General features: G+C 50.8%; 2 protein-coding genes across 2 annotated transcripts; both read left to right on the forward strand.

The window, feature by feature from the left end:
• Nucleotides 1-6,061: 6,061 nt before the first annotated feature.
• On the forward strand, nucleotides 6,062-7,148 carry LOC120708984 (BAG family molecular chaperone regulator 2-like). Its single transcript, XM_039994459.1, has 2 exons — nucleotides 6,062-6,538; nucleotides 6,628-7,148. Exons 1-2 carry the CDS (start codon nucleotides 6,283-6,285, stop codon nucleotides 6,855-6,857), a joined length of 486 nt encoding a protein of 161 aa, XP_039850393.1. The 5' UTR covers nucleotides 6,062-6,282; the 3' UTR covers nucleotides 6,858-7,148.
• Nucleotides 7,149-12,622: 5,474 nt separating this feature from the next.
• Nucleotides 12,623-17,468, forward strand: LOC120708985 (GPI transamidase component PIG-S-like). Its single transcript, XM_039994460.1, has 13 exons — nucleotides 12,623-12,929; nucleotides 13,021-13,699; nucleotides 13,963-14,047; nucleotides 14,170-14,259; nucleotides 14,395-14,468; nucleotides 14,972-15,056; nucleotides 15,155-15,244; nucleotides 15,373-15,503; nucleotides 15,938-16,019; nucleotides 16,106-16,153; nucleotides 16,430-16,502; nucleotides 16,579-16,682; nucleotides 16,949-17,468. The coding sequence occupies exons 1-13, from the start codon at nucleotides 12,728-12,730 to the stop codon at nucleotides 17,066-17,068; spliced, it is 1,863 nt and encodes a 620-aa protein (XP_039850394.1). The 5' UTR covers nucleotides 12,623-12,727; the 3' UTR covers nucleotides 17,069-17,468.
• The last annotated feature ends 3,706 nt before the right edge of the window (nucleotides 17,469-21,174 follow it).

The raw sequence follows: 21,174 nt of genomic DNA on the forward strand, positions 1-21,174 counted from the left end.
TCGCCCCCAGATGCCGACAAATACTACTTGGTGAGCACTGCAGCTCGTTACTTTCCATGTTGTCAGCTACAGAGAAATTTCATGATACAGGAGCAACAAACTAGTAATGTTCAGAGTAGGAGACAATTTCATGATACAGGAGCAACAAACTAGCATTGTGCAGAGGAATCCCATGTCCAGGCGCAGTGAACTTAGTGTGCAGAGCCTTCAGAACTCTCAGCCCAATCTCAATATTGCTTGAAAATTCTGTTGTGATATATGCATGTTGTTACTGTATATCATTAGCAGTTTAAAAATATTCCAAATCAGCATCACCAAGTTAATAAAATGCATATATTTCTGCTAACAAGAATACGCTCTAGATGGTACACCAACAACAATACTATATGCCAACAAAAAAATAACAAAACCAGCGACACAGGTAATACTACGTTTGTCTACCCCCATATAAACACAGAAGCATATGTGATTTCACCTACAGTCATTGTATGAATCATCTTCGCTTCTGCAAAACATTTCGTGTAGTTGGACAGACAACACGAGACCCAGCTCCTACTGAGTCTGCCTCCGATCCAATGCTCCCCGTCCGAGCAAACATCAGCCAGCCGCTAGCTCCTCCTGAAACTCACATTTTCTTTGGTAACTCTATCTGTCCGAGCCACAGTCATACATGCAAAATCACTCGTCTTGGATTACATTAGTAAACATATTGCATGCTTATGTATCAAAATGCTACTCTACCACCATCTGAGATGCTGATAGCATATTAGTAATGCCACTCACTTAAGTAATGTGCAGTGGCATTGTTTAGATCGAAAACAGGCATGCACTTTTGTTAATTCACAGGAAGTAACAATCTGTCTCCCTTGCATTGCATAGATCAGAGATGCGCCTTAGAACATAAGGTTTTATTTCAGGTTTCAAACACTAATTTACGAAACAAAATGCTCCCTAGTAACTTAAGGTCAAACTTTTTTTAGGGGGAAACATCATGAATCATTAGAGCCAATATCAGACAGCGCCTTGGCTTTCTGTGTTAGCTAGGTTGATCTGTCATGCTAAAACAAGTAGTTGGCAGGAAAGAAGTGAAAGGCTGTGCTGCTGCTGCCTATGCAGCGACAGTTGAAGCTCTAAGCTGAGCGCTAGCTGAACCCAAACTTAGCACTGACACACACGGGATGGGCTCTCTCCTTCTCTTCCACAGGAGTGACTTACAGCACCAACTGCCAGTCCACCAGCAGTGCCGAGAGGAGCTGGGCAGTGCGCACAAGCACCTACGTCAACTGCACATGTAGCAGGATGTCCCGCACATTTAGATCAAAGATTAGCTCGGTAACCTTACCTCGTGGAGGAGTCGGCGGCGACCACCGGAGCAGGGGCAACGGGCACGGCTATGGCGGCGGGGGGTTGGGTCTGGGGGTCGGCAGGCGCCGGGAGGTCCTCGCCGTCGCTCTCCGCCGGCTCGAAGTTGAGGTCGGCAAGCATCACCGGCCTCGGCAGCGGCGCGTGGGTCTCCGGCATCGTTTCCGTCCGGTCTCCGGTGGCCGGGTGTTCTGTGTGAGCTCCGGATGCAGCGGGTTCAGGCCTTCAGGGCACTTGACTGCCTGCCGAAATGCGGAGCAAGGAGCACGAGAGCTCTGCTGCGAGTTAGGCCGCGGACCGCCGGATCATCACACCAGCAGCACACAGTATACCCGTTTTAATTGGGCCATAATGGATTAGGCCCACGGTAGTATGCAGGATGGAGCCCAACTGCTTCGTGAGATTTAGCCCACTAGGCAGCTATAGGAAGTGTGGCCGAGTGGGCTGCGGCCTGCGGGGCCGGTGGCTACTCAGCAGAGATTGGGCCCACACGACAGATAAGAAATTCATGAGGGAGATGGAAAAAGGGCAGATGACCCGTGCAGGAGCAGTACTTTTTTTTAAAATAAAAGCAAGAGCACTGCTATGTCATTTAAGAAGAAGAAGCATTCGTACATAACGCGCCGAAGCGTACACCACACAAATAAACACACACACACAACGCTACACCACCACCACCACTTGGGAGAGAAGCTGAAAGCAAGCCGTCAAAGCTGCGCCGTCGTCACCAACGCTGGGCCACACCATAAGCCGCAGCCCGCTGCAAGCCCAAACAGCCACCTGGACTCCTCCACCACGGGACAATCACCCACAAGCCTCACATCCACGATCGTCGATCCCCCTGCTCCAGCGTTGCGATAGCAGAAAACTCCCACCACGGCACCAAAGAAAAACACTGATCACGGCCACTCTGTGTGGGGGACTCGCCTCTCCCACCGCCTCACTCCTCTGCCAAGGACTCAGATATCTGAAACCGCTTTGAGAGCACCACTTCCGCCCAACCATCACCGAGGTCACCACTGCCATGCGTGCCGATTCAAGACCTCCACCACCCATGGGCCCTCTGCACCTTACCGCCAACACAAAGACCTTGCGCACCTTCTCTGCCGCTGCACACGGGCCATCCAGACCACCTCCACACTGCCACAAAGCCAATATGAGCCTCCATAAACTGTGCCTCCAAGGAGGGTGCGACGCCGATGGCGCCGCCGTAGCTCGTCTAGTAGACTGGACCGGGTTTTCACCACAAGCCCCCATGTTTCAGGACACGGCTCCTCATAGTGATGTCCCCAACGGGGAGAACGACGCCCCAAGGCCACCGTCACCACTACCACCCGCAAGAGTGCCGGTGAAGGCTTTCGCCCGGATCAACACCGCGCCTTACGCACGTTTACAGACAAAGCAGCAGCAAACAAGTTCCCCGCCGCCTCCGCAACTCCTCTGCTAGGAAGATGGCCCGGAACATCCCAACAATGCCGCCACGGCACCGCGAGAACAAACCAGTGCTGGGAGCACCTAGGGCAAGCCACCCGACCCTGCCACCGAGGCGACGCCGAAACCGCACAGCTGTCGAGGAGAGGAGAAGGGGAGCACCACCATCACCCCTCCGCCCCCACTGCCCGCATGCAGATGTCCGCCGACACCACCTCCAGGCCACCATGGCCCAGAACGGCCAGCCACACTGGTGCCCCCCACGCAGGGCCTCCCACGGCAACAAGCCGCCGCGCCCTGCACCACGCAGGCCGCTACCGCCGTCGCCGTCGCCGCCGCCATCCCTGCACAGGGCCGCGCCTGTGCGCCTCCGGTCCCTGTGCCGATTGCCGTCTTCGTCCCACGCCGGCCACAGGCACCGCCGAAGCCGCGGCGACGGCCGCCGCCACCGCCAGCGCCCGCCGCTGCCGCCGCCGCGGACCCCCGCACCACGCCCCCACACCGATGTGCGCCCTCGCCGCGCGGCCACCGGATCCGGCCGGGGCAACACCGGATCCGTGGCCGGACGGCCGCGCCCGCCCCGACGCCCCCGAGCCAGGGGAAGATGGCCACACCGACGCCGTCCTCAACACCTCACGGGCTTCCGGAGGCTCCTCGGGCAGCAGCGCGACAGAGGGAGCGGAGGGGAAGGGGGCGGCGGCTATGGTTAGGGTTCGCCCCCCCCCCCCCCCCCCCCGGACGCGGAGGCGAAAAGGGGAGCTCCCTTCGTGCTGGAGCAGTACTAGTGTACAACTGGACCGACGAGCATTCCTGCTGCTCAGTTTCTCAGCGGCATGCAACTGGTGACTTGTGACTGGGCAGTACGCCCAATTGTGCTCCGATTCTCTCTAATCGCCTTGTATTGTACGGAGTATTAGGTAACGTATGTGCGTTCCCAGCTGGTGCGTGCGTGTGCATAGTCCTTTTTCTCTGTTGTCAAGACAAGCTGGTAGCTTGCCACCAACGGACGTTGCAATGATGCCCGAGGGCATCGAATATGCAAAGGCACTGTTAATGACGAAGTACACCCCGGGCCACCCGTGCCATGGCCCGGGGTTCGGCCCAAAAAATTGCTGAAGAAGCCCAAAAAATTACTGAAGAAGAATAAATATACTACTTCGCGATAACACTTGTTGTATGTTTTCTATCTTTCCATTATGTTCTCGTGTATCTTTTGAACTTCCATTATGTTCTCGTGTATCTTTTGAACTTCCATTATGTTCTCGTGTATCTTTTGAACTATGAGTTTGTCGACGTCTGGTTTTTATCACAACTATATTTAAAACTCGGCCCGGGGTTCAACTCAATCCTGGTTCCGCCACTGCCTTAATCTATTCGTTCATCAACGCGGGGAGAAGGAGAACATCTCGCCGTTCCTATTATTCCAGGAGACTGTTCTCTTGTGTGTTCTGTCTTCTAGCTTCTGGCCTGAAGTTGAGGTCCCTTCACGGTTTAGGCGCAGTACAGCTTAGGCCAGCCCCAGCGTCTGTAATTGGAAGCCAAGCCAGGAAACGAACAGCGAGTCGAGCGGAACAAGCACCTTTTCAGGATGTCCTTAGCGTCAGCGTGAACCCTTTCTTGGACAGCGCTGCATTGCGCGTCGTGCACGAGCCAGGTCGACGCAGAGGCGCTGCAAAGTACAAACCCCAACCAACCAGACTCCGGCCGGGAAATTAAAGGCTTGGTCGCCAACTGTGGAGAGGCCTCCGAACTACCCCCAACCGACTCGCCAGTGTCCAAAGCATGCGCCGCTTCCGTGAAGCCGCCGACGCCGGCACCGCACCATGCATGATCCGCTTGCACGCGCGGCGGGCAGATCAGAGCTCCGGCTCCGAGCTGCATCACCAGCTGCTCGCTTCCGCTCTTGTCCGCACTCCGCACCCGACACAACCGTGAGAATCTGATCGGTTGCAGGGGGGAGGGAAGGCACTGCTGCTGCCTGCCGGCCAGGCTTAAAAAAAATCCCGCACCGAATCGGCGCCGTCGCTCGACGTGGCGGCTCCTCGGCGGCCGGAATCTGCGTACCCGTCGTGCGCGCGGAGATCACTCGCATGTGCTGTCCGGCGCGGCAATCATCGCCGCCGGCGGTGGAGGTGGCGTCGCGCCCCGCCGATTGTTATCTCGATTTTTCCATCTGATGACTCGACGCCGGAATCCGGATTGTATCTGGTCGTCGTCGTATTATTCTAGCCAGGTGCGTTTCATTTCGGCAAGAAGCCTGCTAGAGCACAAGGCTATTTGAGGGGCAGCTGACAAGCTGACGTGGCCGGTCTCCCCCTGTGCGCGACACGCTCACATGCCGGTGTTCTACGCACGGGCGCATGGTCCTAGACGTATTTAGGCCGTCCATGATGTTCAGTAGCTCGCTCTATGTTTCTCCGCAATCCTATTTATAGCTCCTTTCCAAGTCCCGGACACCTCCCCAAACATAAGAACGTGAATTTCCACGGCACAGTGGCAGCTGGAAGCCTCAACCTCAACCGTTGTCTGAAATCCACGAGTCTAACAACTAGCAACCGTGTTTTCAATTTTAAACTAAAAACAGATGAATGTACCATTTCATTCCAGGCCTATCAATCAGTAGGCTGGCAATACAATTCGGAATGAACAGTACTCTAAAGTCAGTTTCAGTGGTAGTTTCATGGACACAGGTACTAGATTGAAAACTAGATAACTGCGCCAGATGAGTTTCATGGTGATGAAACTCTCCTCACGTTCCATAAAATTTCATTCTTCTCTCTCCTTACTACGTCAGCAAAATTGATAACATTTAATGCCATGAAACTCTTCATGGAACTCCCACTAAGACTGGCCTAACAGCCGCCAAGAAAACAATGCTACTACAGCTACAGCTAGAACGCTAGACGGACGCGGCCGCAGTGTCCCACAGAACAGTGTTAGCCGTGAGGAGCAGCCCAACTGCCGGTGAGCGATTGATTCCGCCGGCCCCGCCATGCATGCAGGTAAGGCGTCGAAACCGCCTCCCTTCCCCCATGTGCTGCCGCCTCCAACCGCCCTCCTCTCCGGCTCTCCCTCCCCAACGGCCCAACCCGGAAAAAAAAGTCTCAGAAAATCCACCAGCTTCCGAGCCCTTTTCAGCGCTCTCGCCGCCTGCCCGCCTCGGCAACAGGTGTCGTCCCCATCGCGGCCACCTCGCCTAGCTAACCCGTTTTCAATTAGCGGGGAGGTCTCGGGGGAGTTAAACAAACTCCCGTTAATTAAGCGCCAATCATTTCCGCCCGCCCGCACGGTGGTCGTCCAGCCCCTGTCGCCACTTAACCTCCTCCCGGTTTGTCCTCATCGCCCCCGCTCCACCCCTTTAAAATCCCAGGCCCTGCTGCCAGTCCCGGCACCCGGCACCCGGCACCGGCAGCAACCAGCCAGCGAGCGATCGACCGAGACAGAGACGGAGCAGGGAGCGGCTAGCTCGAGAGCAGCAGCAGCAGAGAGATGGTGAAGATTCCGAGCCCCAGGAGGCTGTTCAGGAGCCGGTCCAGGAGCACGGCCGGCAGCAGCGCCGGCGCGGACACCTGCGCCATGGTCGCCGAGCACGAGAAGATCGAGTGGGAGGTGCGGCCCGGCGGGATGCTGGTGCAGAAGCGCCGGACGCCCGAGGAGGACGCGGCGGCCGTCGAGTACATCCTGGTCAGGGTCGCCACTGGCTGGCAGTGGCACGACGTCTCCATCGACGCCACCGCGACCTTCGGTACATCTCCTCGCCCTGCATTGCCGTTTTTCTTCAATGGAAACTGTGGCGCTGGTTGCTAAGCTCCGGTTGCTCCTCATCCAATGCAGGCGACCTGAAGGTGATGCTGTCGCTGGTGACCGGCCTCTGGCCCAGGGAGCAGAGGCTGCTGTACAGGGGCAAGGAGAGGGACGACTGCGACCACCTGCACATGGTGGGCGTCCAGGACAAGGACAAGGTGCTGCTCCTGGAAGACCCGGCCGTGAAGGAGAGGAAGCTCAGGTCAACCACCCTGGCGCAGCTCATGGGGGTGCCATGCCACTCCTTCGTCCAAGTGTAGAGACGATCCCCTGAATTTCTTGCAGAGCTTCCATTTTGTTTCTTCTTCCTTTCTTCAGTTTGTTTGCGTGAGCGATTGAGCAAAGATTTCAGCTCAGTCTAACTGCAGTGTTCAGAGCCTGCTGAATTTGAGGTTTTGAATTCGGCCAATCGAATCAGGACGCTCTCGAAATAGGATATACTGTAAGACGATAAACACATTATGTAAATTAATTCCCACTGCCAATGTGTATGTGCTTACCTGCTTTATTAACAGAAATAAGCAGTCTGTGCTTGTTCGTTCAAAAAAAAATGTGTATGTGCTAATTCTGTGTTTCTTACTCTGTACATACAGTATACATTTCATTGTTGAGGACAGCAATACTGTCACGGCCCACGGGCCGACTGTGGCGCGCGGGGGTACTGTAGCGTAAGCTACTGTAGCACCGTGGGGCTCAGCTACCCCGAACTAAAAACATAAAGGTAGCCGAACCAGGTTAAATAGTCGGTTCCTGGGAAGCTAGTAATTCCGGTTCGAACCTTTTGCACGAAGCGAGGACGAAAACGCAAAAGAGTTATTTAGCAGGTGTGGTTTACTCAAAGTCTAGAGTAGATCTTAGCCGTTATCCCGGGCCGGGTCGTTACAGGGGTATCAGAGTCATACTCTCGCGGTTTCACGCCACGTACGGGCAGAAGTGCGCGTATATGCGCACGTTGTGCGCTGGGAACACAGATGTCACCAAGACGTGACCAAGAAAGGAGATCCTGCTACTTTGTCCTGTATGGGTAAGCTGGTTCGACGAGGACGTCGAATCCTAACGGGGGAGATTGTCACGGCCACGGGCTGACTGGCCGCGCGGGGGTTACTGTAGCGCAAGCTACTGTAGCACCGCGGGGCTCATTTCCTTAGTCCCGAACTGAAAACAGAGAGGAAGCCGAACCAGCTTAAATAGCAAATAGCCGGTCCCAGGGAAGCTAGTAACTCCGGTTCGAACTTTTTGCACGAAGCGAGGACGAAAGCGCAAAAAAGTTATTTAGCAGGTGTGGTTTACTCAAAGTGTAGAGAAGATCTTAGCCGTTATTTCGGACCGGGTCGTTAGAAATACAGTTCATGATTTCACAAGATGCTCTGTAAATCCTTGCCTTGTTTTCAGAATCAAGTACATGCCCCCATTTTCTCCATCAGCTCGGCATGTACTGAACCACGGACATGCTAGAGCAATTCGCGCTGCTCTTTTTTTCAGTCAGCATGTACCAGGGAAACATTTTCCGGACGGAAAATCCGGTTTTTGGGAAAATTTTCCGTTTCCGGTGCTACCCGGAAAGTATTTTCCGGCCCAATTTCGGATTTTTCGGTTTCAAAATTCAAAATTTTTAAAAAAATCATAAAAACAAAAACCGGATTTCGTTGCTTTCCGGTCGGATTTCGGTGCTTTTCGGGCGGAAAAGATTGTTTTAGCAATGTAAAAAATATTTTGATATATATGGTATTGCAAAAGAACTATTACACATGTATATATAATTTAAACACAAAATATCCATTCAAATTCTGTAAAAACAATATATCCCTCACATGACTAAACACATATAGATCCGTATATGAAATAGAAATGTAAACTCTTAATAAGTATCCCTCACATGACTAAACACACATAGATTCCGTAAAAATAATATATCCCTCACATAACTATTACACATATTGAATTTATTTAGCAAAACATGTCCTATATATGATCAGTTTGTATAACTTGGACAATGGACTTGGTATTGTATTATTGCAATGAACCTATGACTTGTATGCTTGTATGACTAGGACAATGGACTTGGTATTGTATTATATTAGATTTAGATTGTGTGTCTTGTATGGACAATTGGACATACATGTTTTAGGTGAATCATATTAATATTTGGTGTGTGAAATATTTATTATGCTTTGTGAACTGTTATATATGCAAAATTAGACGAAGTGATATAAAATTTTTAATTTTTCCTCACTGATTTTACAACTTCCGACCACTAACAACATTTTCCGGTCAGAAAACACCGAAATCCGGTCGGAAAATATCGAAAACCAAAATTTGAATTTCAAATCATTTTCCGATCGGAAAATCCGAAAAAACCGGAAAACCGGAAATTTTCGGTTTCCGGAGCGGTCCGAAAAATGGTTTTCCAACAGAAAATTGATCCCTGGCATGTACTTGTCCACACCTGCTGGTTCAAGTTGCAGTTGACAAAACCTAGTGGCAGCAGCTTCACGGCTACCAAACATGCAGAAAAAAATGCCAGCTTGCGCTGAACTGCAAAGGCTGGACAGAAACCTGCTTTGAGCAAGCTGCCGTACCCACCATCAACAACTACTACTCGCAAAATCATCGCAGAATCAAGGAAATGGTTGGCACTATTATCTGCAAAAAAAAGGACATGATCTGTACTGTGCGATTTTTGCATGGAGGAATAGTCTGCGCTTTGAGGATGAGCATGACAAAAGCAAACTATGTGATAGGACAGATGATCGCACGGAGGAAAAGTCCATCGCTTTCAAGTCGTTGATACGCCTATTGGTTGTGTTTGGTTCATCAGGCTTTTTGCAGTATGCTGAGTTTGGTTCGTAATTCGTATGGGTTTTACACTGGGATGCGATTGGTTCAGGTTTGAGGGCGTAGTTAACCTGATGAACACGTGTGTTAGGCAGGGCTATGAATCATGATACCTAGATGGAGCATGGTATTAGTGTTAATCCTACGTGACAGTTTCGCTAGACATGTTCTGATGTCCATCTGCCCCTTAAGTCGCAATTGACCTACGACGCCAAGCAGCAGCGGGCGCCTACGGCTACCAGACATGCATGTAGTAATGTAATCGGCCAGCTTGCGCTCAACTGCAGAGTGAGGGCAGAAGGTTGCTCTTTTAGCAAGTTGTCAACCGTATAGCTGAACTTTTTAAAAAGTGCTCAGGTCGGGGAGTCAAGACGGTGGTCTGCACTCTGAATCTCTGATGGCGTTGGGTGCAAAAAGTTTCAGCAGTTCCTAGGCGCTGCTGTTTCTACCGCATACCCTGCTCCTTTCCCGGTGCCGTTTACAGTTTTCACGCGTGCAAAACTCTACCCAACCGTGGTGAGCGTGTCTGATCGACTGATGAACATCGAACCAAACTAGCACTCCCTCCATTCACTTTTGATAGCTATATTTCAAAAACTCAAATGTTCATAAATGATAGCTATATTTGCTATTGGCATGGGATGTGGCAACAAGTAGCATTAGTAACGAGGAGTTTCCAGTTAAAGCATTGGAGGACCAACAAAAAAATTCGTGTTGCATTTATTATATGATAAGTAAGGTTATTTTCCTTGGTCATTGTGTCAAGGTGAAATATAGCTATCAAAAGTGAATGGAGGGAGTACAAAGCTACTACCAGATGCCGCGAACTACGCCCCTGAATGATCAGGTACTCAGGTCCAGGCGACAAAGGTCACAAGGGGGGCCTGGCCGCAGACAGGGACGCGAAAAAATCTAACTCGAGATTATCCAAATCCAATCGCTCCGTGCTCGACCCAATCCCCTGGACTCGTGCCGGAAAGGGTGGAGGGGATTGAATGCTGACGCAGGGACCGGGGGCGCCCCCGGGCCGCCGCCGCCCCGGCTCGTGCCGACCGATCCGCGACGCATGTGCCGGGGGCGCAGACGGTGACCCACACGCCCCCCCCCCCCCCCCCCCAACGATCAAGTTGCCATGTTACTCCCGCGCCCGGCGTGTCGCGGTCTCGCCAGTCGGCCAGGCGCCGCGCCGCGCGGCTTATCCGAGCGGCGGGTTCGTGGGGGAGCCATGCCGCGCCAGTGCCGTGCCGCCGCGCGCGGCGGTAGATCGGCACGGCAGCCGCATGTGGCTGCCGTGGGGGTAGGTTTCTCACCCAGGGAGCCAGTTGGATTGGATCGCGCGCTCATCCTGTGTCCTCCGCTCTCCCCCGCGGGTGAACCGAGTCATGGGTTTCGTACGTGCCGTTCGAGGAAAACGTGCGTGAGCTCTCCTAGATCCGGCCAAGTCCTGAGCATCAAGGAAAAGCGTGACCAGTCCTGATGCATGCTACGTGGAACAAGCTCTAGAACAAGCCAACAAAGGGGTCACTGGTACATGTGCTCCGGAATTGGAGAGCTAGAGACAACTAAAGGAGTGTGCGGTACTTCGTAATACATATATGCAATTGAGATAAATCTGATAAAACTCTAGAGATTATAAGTGATTATGAAAATAGTGTGGGCCCACAATCTTCGTGGGCCCACAATCTTCAACGCGGTTCGCAATGATGAATCTACAGTCGCCCGTGAGTTTCAAAACTCACGGTCGATCCACCCCCTCTAAGACTTATTACTTTTTTTTTTCTCCACTCTCTTCTCCCCTTCTCTCCTTCCCCTCTCTCTGCTCCCTTTTCCCTTTCTCCTTTTCCCCCATCCTCTCTCTCCGTGAGATCCCGGGCGGCGGTGGCGCGGCGGAGCTCCGGCGACCTCCCCTGGGCGCCGTGGGCGAGGCACGGCGCTGCGGCGGGTTCCCCCATCGCGGATTCGAGCAGCGCGCCGGCCCTCCGGCCGCCTTCCCCAGAAGCCCCCCGTCGCCTCCATGAGACCATGACCGCCGCCGCCGCCGGGATCCCGCGCTCCTTGGGCCGCCGCGCGTCGCCGGATCCACCTCCTGGGTCGCCGCGCGCTCCTCCGCCTCCGCCGGCGCGCAGATCTGCTTCCATGGCCGGCGGGTGCTTCCCCGCCGCCGCCGCCCGGATCCGTCTCCCCCTGGGTGCGGCCGCCGCCGCGCTCCCTGGGCCGCGCGCTCCCCCGGCGGCGGGAGGCACGACGGGGCAGCGCGGCCTCCCCGCCACCGGCATCTCCTTTTTTTCATTTTTCATTTTTTACCTAAGGTTTTTTTAATTTTTTTATGTAAAATTTTTCCTGTTGATTTTTTTAATTTGTTTTGTACAATTTTTTTCTCTTGATGTTTCCTCGCCCCAAATTTTTTCTTTGAAAAAAATTTCTGCTCTCTAATTTTTTTCTTGATTTTTCCTTGAAAAAAGTTTCTGCTGTCCAAATTTAATTTGCTGCTCCAAAAATTATTTTGAATTTGTTTTCTAAATTTTTTTCGCCAGAAAACGACAAAAAACTTACTACAAATGGAAAAAAAGCACTGTCGGAAAAAACGACCGTACTGAGAGACTCCGTACGGTCGACCGCAAATTAGCGTCCCCGAACGCGGCTCCGCCCCTAATTTCCAACGTCTGTGGATGGCGAGGTGCGGTGCCGTAAAGAGCCTACTTGGTTGGATGCATGCCAAAATATGGCTATAACAATTTTTTAACTAAAATTTTGGCAAATTTAGAATAGTGTTTGACTTGGTGGGCTGCTTTTTTGTGAGTGTCAAATTTTATAAAATCATCTATATTTTAGTATACCAATATTTTAAAGGCAAACCAATCAGACTCTAAGAGAACCATTCACGGCAACAAAGAGCACGCTCGCGAAGATCTTACATTCGAAGACACATCTTACCGTACTGCATTGTGCTCTGTAGATTTCTGCCGTGCCTAGCACAACGGCTGGAATTCCTTTTTCAAGTTGTAAACAAGGCGAAAATGATGATTACTTTTTTTTTAGGAACGAAAATGATGATTACTTTACTAGCAGCAATGCTGGGTGGGCTGATCGCTCGTCCTAGGCCTTTCTGGGCCTAGCGTGGATGCGGCCTCTTTGACTGGGCCTCAAAATAACTACTACAGCCGACAGGATTCGCAGCCCGTATCCCACCATCCCCACCTGTCAGACAGTCAACAGCAGTCCCGGCCCACAACGATGCGAACCTGACCTCTTCAGTTACACGGCACCGGCCGGACCTCCTCCGGCCACTTGAACGATGGCGGAGATCGCCGCCGGCGAGGCCCCAGCGCCTCCTCCTTCTGCTCCTCCTGCTCCTTCCACCTCTGGCGAAATCTCCGGAGGCCAGCCTGCTTCTAATCCCCCCTCCACCGGCAGCAGCAACCCGCCGTCGCGCACGACGAAGCCCGGCGTGAAGCGCCTCGTCCTCACCGCCTCCGTCCTCCTCTCCTTCCTCCTCGGTACTACCCGCCACCTCCCCTAGCTCCCGTGGCTAGCGTTTTCGACTCCTCTCTCTATAACTCGCCCGCATCTCTGTATACCTCTCTGCAGGACTGCCCTTCCTGCTGAAATCCACCGAGATCCACCGCTCGCCGCTGCCTTCCGACGCAATCACTGCCCTCGCCCACCGCCTTCACTCCAATCCGCCATCCTTCCCCTGCGGCCTCCACGCGGTCTTCCTCCGGTCCGGTTCCGGCCCCTCCGATGCCTCCCTCGCCAGTCGCCTCGAGCGAGCGATCTCGGCCCAGCTCCAGCTCCTCCCGGCCCCTTCCACTGCCGGTAATGTCTCGGTATCTGTCACCGTCGAGTCGGCTGGTGGCTGCTCCAGCAGCAGTAGCGTTGGTTCGCGTTGGCAATGCGGTGTTGTGACCACTGCGGACCTGGTGCTTGGTGACGAGGTGTTTGATGAATTGCTGCACTCGGCACTGGGCAGCGGCGGCGGGGAAGGGTCTATGGTTTACACTGTTGTGGTTGTGGAAATTGATGATGCGGAGGAAATGAGGGTTGTTATCGGGAAGCATCGGCATGCTTGGCTGGTTGGAAAGGTTGACGAGGCTAAGGCTGTGTCAGGTGTTGGGAAGGTATTTGTCAATTATTTCATGAATGGTGGTATTGAGGAGGGTGAGACAGGCATTGGGAAGGGCGAGTTCATGCCTGTTGGATCAGATGGAAATGTTGTTCTATCCTTTACCTTGTTGAATGCTGATCCAAGTGGTTGGGTGTACGATTGGTAAGAACAAAATTCACCAGTTACCTAGAAAAATCCAAATTCTTTCATTCTCTATGTTAGATGTTTAAGTAAAGTACAACATATTAGACTACAATAGATAAGGTACTTGCGCTGTTGCGCATGGCATTACAGCATCTAGATTATGGGGATTATATTTCTTATTCACATCAGTTAGATGTTCTGTAGGCTGAGCTTAGCTTCTCGCAAAGATGAAACTTAGTTGTTGCTGCCACCGTTGTAATTCTTACACTTAGGACATGCAGGGACTTTGAAAAGATTGGTGAGAGGATGTTGGATCCTGTGATTGAGGCACTGCGACCAATTGCGAAAATTAATGTAGAGAGTCAGGTGCTAAGTTTTGTTACTTTTAAACTAAGCTACCTTGTTCCATTTCTTGTGAAATTGCTGATGTTCCTTTTGTTTTAGGATAATCAGTTGTAATGAATAAGAATTATAGCACTTTTTTTCAGGTTTTGTACCACACTCCTAAGTCGTCCTATTCATATGCTGATGATAAACTCGGTGGCAATGTCCTTAGTACGGGAGACATTCCTTTCTTTGTATGTTTCTGACCTGTCTTGTACAAACTATTTGTGATTTACTGCATTATATGGATAGTTCCCTTAAGCATATATATATTAGTTAACTATGAGATCCATGAATCTAATCATGCCATGAAAATATGACGTTCACAGGTAAATTCAAATGAGTGGCACTTGGATACATCAATTTCAGCTACAGGACGATCGAAAGTTCTTCAATTTGTGGTGTATGTTCCCTGGATCAAACTTGCTCATTAATCTATGTATTTGTTGTTTTCGTATAGTATCAAACTTTACTCAGAGTCTCAGAACCATGATTTAATTTAATTTGTTCTCTCCGGGAAGTATTAGCATCACGCATTTCCGTTAGGAAGTATTAGCATAACACATTTCCGTTAGGAAGTATTAGCATAACACATTTCCGTTTGTACCACCCAACTTCTCAAATGTTCCTTCCTTATTTTTAATTATTGCACTCTCCTTTTTCCTTATCAAACTTCTTTTAGTATAGTGTGTCCATTCTGTTTGTTGTTTATTTTAAAGTTTGATGAAAGCCTAAAAACCTAACTATTAAGTTCATGCCATGTTTTCACCTAGATTTCTGATTTTTCATGTGTCTAGTGTGCACAAATAAAGTATGTCAGTTCATTTTTTTCATCGATCAAGTTTGCTATTAGTTGTACAAATATGTTCGGATGCTCATCTGAACCTTTTGTTCAATAATCATCAGATACGTTCCATCTGCAAAGGAATGCCCATTGTACTTACAACTTCCTGACGGTGTGATTTCAAAAACTAATGCATTTATATCCCCTGTAAGTGCTGCTATACCTAGCTGTGGAAAGGGAGTAATGCTACCTTTTTTCTGGTACCCATCTTGCTATTTACTTAACAGCATTATCCTGTTTCTTAGATGTGGGGAGGTGTTCTTATCTGGAACCCACCGGACTGTTCACCTGGTTCCAGGAAAACTCGCGGCACCCGGAAGAAAATGTCATCTCAGGTGTGTGTAATCGAATAATTTTCTTGCCTTTTTGATATCTTGGTGTTTTCATATGCAAAGGGCTCCTTTTGAGTCCTGAATAACTTCTTTGCAATAGCATTATTTGTTAAAATATCTATACCAACCAGGAACTTATGGAGGCTCTTGAAATCTTCATTGGACAACTAAGGCAGTTGTTTGGTCTAAAACCATCTTATCACTCACAAGATATGGACATGTCAACAAAATTTGTAGTTAGTGAAAAGGGGTTCACAGAATGGTAATTTCTTTTCTCAACTGTCTTACTATATTTACCACAGTACAAGATTTTACTATGGCGAAACGCAATATTGCACGATCTGTAATTTCTATTCCATATTCATTGCCCCACTGGACAACATTTTGTCCACCATTATTATCATCCTTCTGATTACCTCACCCTGCATATTCTTAAACCATCCGTCAGTACTACAGTATGCATCACATTGCTTGCTCACAACACACTATAGAATGTGGCCACCTCACCTTTTGACCTCTAATAAGTGCAAAATCGATCAGGGTGAACCGGGCCTTCACCAAAGGTAGATGATCTAGAGTTTGGTTATGAACACAATTGTTCACTGTTGCAGATCATAGTCGTCACAACAAGAAGTCTAGTAAAGGTCATGCCATTATCGTGCTTCTTATTTCCTCCTCCTCTTCCCCTCTTTGCAGGGAGTTAGATTTACTATATCGACATCATGCATGTTCCAATCTGTTGTCATGTCTCACCACCTTGGAGTCTCTATCCAGTCTGGTATGGCCGATTTTGAGGCAGTGCTTAATGATATACAAGAGGCTGTTATGCACATGGGTGCATACTAACATTATTTCTCTCGCCAGGTCCATTCTCTCCCAAGAATGATTGTCATGGATGAAATTGGAAGACAGGTTTGTCCATCTACCACTCTTGCTAAATGGACAGCTCATAGATCTGTAATTAGCTTTTATCTTTCTAACCTTTTGGTTATGCATGCTTAAAGCAACAAAAGTATGCTACATTCAAATATATGTTCATTTAATTATTTACCTGAACCTGCATGGTCTATGTGGCTTATATGTTATTGTATCTTACCATTGTACAGTGGTGCTGATTGTTTGCAATCTTGATTATTGCATAGTATCACATGATGGAGAGCTTAAGCCCTAACCATTTACATTTTCTAGGTTGAGCTTTCTCTTGAAGCTGCAAATTTAGCTCAAAGAAATGCAACTCTAGGAATAAGTGACTCTTCAGCAGGCAAGTTTTCAATAGTTCTTTTTGCATTATCTCCTTGCACTTATGAATATCTGCTGAGAAGTGTGCTAATGGACAGTATCTGCAACAAGTGCGAGGGCATTAGCTGAGGATGCATTTTTCCACCCATCTATTATGTCAATCAGTTATGCTTCAATTGAGCATTATTTTGCGATTTACATGGTGAGTACATTACTGCATACTTCTGTCAGTAAACTTTTATGATTGACACTCATGTTTTCTCAGATCCTGAAAGTACAAGTGACCAATACACTAACCTTATGAAACTGCAAAATGAATGAAATGACAACTATAGTACTATACAGTGTACACTAAAATTCATGTGCATATCCAATCGATACTACTGCTGCTGCTGCTGCTACTACCACTACTGCGTTAAGAACTTTATACTGTCCGCAGCCATTTTAAGCACTCTATACTTTCGGCAGCCATTTTTCGCACCGGTTTGCCTACATGTGCTGCTGGCGGCAATTAAAGAGCTGAAACGTCACAAGGCAGAGCGAGCAAAATATTCAGCATTTCTTGCTTCTCGGGCGGCATCCTCCTGATCTGGTGGTGGTTTAAGGCAGCGTCACTGCCTGGTACTTCCATACAAGCTTGACAGTTGATGGGATGTTGTTGCTCGTTATTGCATTGTCAATTTGTTATAGTGCACACGGAAATGACTGAAACGTCCACCTGATACTAGGCTGAGAAGTAGACACACTGGTGGGCTTGTAAAGCTAGCTGTAAGTTGTAACCCATATTTTGTTGTAAGGTTTAGAAAAAGAATCTATGCTCAGTTTTTTTTTTGGGGTATCTCAGCCCAGCTGGAGCTCCTCCCGGTCCCTTCCACTGCTGGTAATCTCTAGGTATTAGGTATTAGAACATCTTCAAGAGCTCTTGTACCTTGGATAAGTTGACTAAAAAAAGAAGACAAAAAAACCTCCTCCAAACAGATATTGTATCTATCTCGTCTTCTATTTTGTTTTGTATCTAGGGGGTGCCGCAGGGCAAAGATACCGAGCCCATCGGCTCTTGTATCCCGCGCCGCATGGCCTGGCCCGAGGTCTGCTAATGGGTTGGGTTGAAATGAGTTTTATGGGGTGGGTTTTGAAATGGAGTGTGTTTGGATGAGTTTAAATAGGTTGTATTAGTTAATGGGGTGGGTCGGGGCGGGTTCTATATAAATACGGGTTGAGGCGGGTTGGGGTGAGTTGAAATGGATACTTTTTTACAAAATAGTATAACTATATATAAATGTGGGTCCCACGTGAGAGCTGGACTCTGAAATTAAAACCACGTGTTTATATCAGAAAATTTTATCGAAATTGACTGAATTTTGTTGGAGATGATTCAGTACGACTGACAGCTATTTTGTGCAAAGCAGTGTGGCTAGAACTACCTGTGGGCCCCACATGAAGAGCCGGATCCTGGAATTAAAACCTCGCGTTCACACTATAAAATTTTATCAAAATTGACTGAAATTTGTTGGAGATGACTCAGTACGACTGGCAGCTACTCTGTGCAAAGCAGTGTGGCTAGAACTACACGTGGGCTCCACATCAAGAGCCGGACCCTAGAATTAAAATCTCGCGTTCACACTATAAAATTTTATTGAAATTGACTGAAATTTTTAGAGATGAGTCAATATGACTGACAGATACTCTGTGCAAAGTAGTGTGGCTAGACATATATGTGGTCCCCACATTAAGTGTAGAACCACTAAATTCCTCTGCATAGTAGAACCCATGGATTTTTATGGGTTACCCGTTTATAATGGGGCGGATTGGTTAGAGTTGAGAAGTTAACTAATTGGATTGGGTGGGGTTGGGTATCTAAATATGTTAATTTTGGGTGGGGTTGGGTATGGTGCGGGTTCCAACCCATTAGCAGGATGCGGAGGAAACCTTGGGTTTTCGGGGCATTGGATTCTCACCAATGTTTTCGTAAGGCGCGACCCGCAGCTCCGCCCGCAGGTCTGGCTCTGCCGGCGCGAACTCCTCTTCTCCTTCCTCTTGCTCGGGTTGGTGGAGTCCGATTCGTCACCAGCGTGGTCGGTCGTGCTGACGGCCCAGAGGAAGGAGACGTCGCTCCCCGTGTTGGATGCGACGCAGCTCGGCCTGGGCGCATCTCGGCCCGCGACCCCGCGTCCCAGATCGGCAAGACGAGGCCGCGGCCGCGCGAGCTCCGGTCGGATGCTAAAGCCCGCGCCTTTGGGGCGTGCCGGTGCCGGCGCCACTGCGGCCTGAGCCACCGAGAGCTCGCAACAGTAGGTGGCGCAGCCGCTGCAGGTCCTCCGCACGGTCGCCGCCGCCGGCGCCGCCGTCTCCTTGTCAAGCTTGGGGAGAATCTCCATCGCGAGCAGCACACCACACACCATTGGTTGCTTTCTCAATCTGGAGGCCGTGCAAGAAAGAACTCGGCCGGCAAGATCAGAGTGCTTCTTGGCATTCCGATGTGTTTTGTGGTCGCGGAGCCGGTCTGGGCGGGGAGCAGCCCCGTGCGGGCCGGCGGGCGGAGGGAGGCGAGGAGGCGGCGCAGGCGGCCGCCGGCGGAGGGGCGCTTCAGCGGGCTGGTGGTTGGCATCGCCGGCCAACGCCGGTGAGCATAGGAGGCGGCGTTTGGTGAACGTGCGAGGGAGACAAGGAAGAAGGCAGAGGAGGAAGAGAGGTGCTCGTGGTTGGATTTAGAGAAGGTGTTGGATTTCATCACTTTTTGGTTAGCTATTTTATTTTATATAATAACTAAATTGAGATTTTAATAATTCATAGATACAAGAGCTTTTGATATGCTTTAGTCACCGTCTCTCCAGTCGGATGGTGTCTGCTCCAGCAACTGCAGCAGCGTTGGTCCGCGTTGGCAATGCGGTGTTGTGTGACCGCTGCGGAACTGGTGTTCGGTGATGAGGTGTTTGATGAATTGCTGCACGCGACAGTAAGGTGGATGCCGAGCCGGATAGGCTCGCTCCAGCTCGTTTAGATAAGGACCTGGCTTGGCTCGTTATCAAAACGAGCAGAAAACGCAGCTCGGCTCGGTTCTCAAGTAGCTCGAGCCAGCTTGTTTTGGCTCGTGAGCTCAGGAAGGAGAGGGCGCCAGGCCAAATGCGTGTTGTCTTTTTTTTTTAATTTCTTGGTGAAGTTTTAAGTTAGAATTTTAGATGATAGTATAAATCATAACACATATTAGAAAAAATACATTATAATTTATTATATTTTTTGTTTGGTTAGTGTCGGTACCCTGTAACAGGGATACCCACTCTTACTGCAGCAAGACATGACCCGCGTAGTTATCCGTAGCTGCGCGGGAAAGACGGAGTAGCCAGGCCCCACAGGCCAGGCTTTTCCCTCACCAGGCCAGGCTTTTTCCTCACCAGGCCAACGGCCCCGGACCGTTCCCCGCCTGAGGATGGGTCCGGTGACGCCACGTGTCTCTAAGGAAGGGAAGCTCCGGGCTGACCGCCGAGGCCTCGGACCCCCAGAGGGGTCCGGGACCTCCTGCGCCCGTCCGGACTCCCCTCACCGTGTAGGGGTCCGGAGCCGCCACGTGTCCCGGAGACGCGGGATCGTGCGCGAGTCTTCCGCAGGAAGACTCGCTCACCTGCCACATTTAATGTGGTGGACAAGGCGTGCTCTGCCGCCGCGGTACGCAAGACAGCCTTGTCAGGCCTCGCTGAGCACCGTGTATTACCAAGGAGCACAGTGCAGCCGCCTGTGCCGCACCCGCGCAGAGCCCGCCTGCAGCATTAAATGGATATGACAGTACGACACTTTTCCATCATGCCGCCTACGCCGCAAGCTACACCACCCGCTTAAGCAGTGTGGCGAGCGGTGCCGCTAGCTACGACAGGCCCGACCTGACAAGACAACACCAGGACATGATGGACGAAGGGCTCCGGGAGCAGGCGAGGGAATCCAAGAGAGAGATCTCCTTTGCCTGCGACGCCATAATGTATGAACAAGTACGTTATTTTATACTGCATTGTTGGACCCACCTGTCGGGGATCCAACAGCTGTGTACGCACCCCCTTGAGATATAAAAGGGAGGCGCTCGCTGTGCACAGGACAATCCAGACTGACTCAAGCTCTCGCAACCTTCTCACTCTCGTGGGAAGACAATACAACACACAGTGGACGTAGGGTATTACGCTCCGGCGGCCCGAACCACTCTAAATCCTGCTGTGTTCCTCGTGTTCTTGAGTGAGACCGATCTAAGACTAGCTACCCCCTGAGTATACACCCTCTGGGCTAGGGCGGGTGCCTTCCGCCACCCGGCTGTGGTTTGCAGCACCACGACATTTGGCGCGCCAGGTAGGGGATCAGCTGGTCGCAGTTCATCTTTTCTTCGTCCCCATGGTTCGCGTGGACGACGTGGAGATGACAGAGGGTGTGGCATCCTCCACGCCATATGCCTCTCGCGTTCCTGCTCCAGGGGCAACTGTGCCTTTGGAGCAGCCACCACTGGCGGCGGCGCGCGCCGCTCGCCGGCAAGAGTCAGGGCGCCCATCAAGGGCCCCCTCACAGGCTGCGAGCGGCGGAGCGCTGGCAGCGGCTAGGGAGTTGCTTCGCAACCCCCCGGCTGAGGCAGCCTCGCCAGACGCCCTGAAGCAGTGGCAGGACGACGTCGACCGTCTCCTCCACCTGGCTCAGGCCTCCCCCAGTTCTGCAAAGACTGG

Source organism: Panicum virgatum, chromosome 5K (genome assembly GCF_016808335.1).
Source record: "Panicum virgatum strain AP13 chromosome 5K, P.virgatum_v5, whole genome shotgun sequence".
Taxonomy (NCBI): Eukaryota; Viridiplantae; Streptophyta; class Magnoliopsida; order Poales; family Poaceae; genus Panicum; species Panicum virgatum.

What these genes read in the sequence shown, in the direction of transcription:
- LOC120708985 (XM_039994460.1), top strand. Translation starts at nt 12,728, where the DNA reads ATGGCGGAGATCGCCGCCGGCGAGGCCCCAGCGCCTCCTCCTTCTGCT. An exon ending in AGTGGTTGGGTGTACGATTG is followed by an intron (nt 13,700 to 13,962) that starts GTAAGAACAAAA and finishes TAGGACATGCAG; the next exon opens with GGACTTTGAAAAGATTGGTG. An exon ending in AAATTAATGTAGAGAGTCAG is followed by an intron (nt 14,048 to 14,169) that starts GTGCTAAGTTTT and finishes ACTTTTTTTCAG; the next exon opens with GTTTTGTACCACACTCCTAA.
- LOC120708984 (XM_039994459.1), top strand. Translation starts at nt 6,283, where the DNA reads ATGGTGAAGATTCCGAGCCCCAGGAGGCTGTTCAGGAGCCGGTCCAGG. An exon ending in CGACGCCACCGCGACCTTCG is followed by an intron (nt 6,539 to 6,627) that starts GTACATCTCCTC and finishes CATCCAATGCAG; the next exon opens with GCGACCTGAAGGTGATGCTG.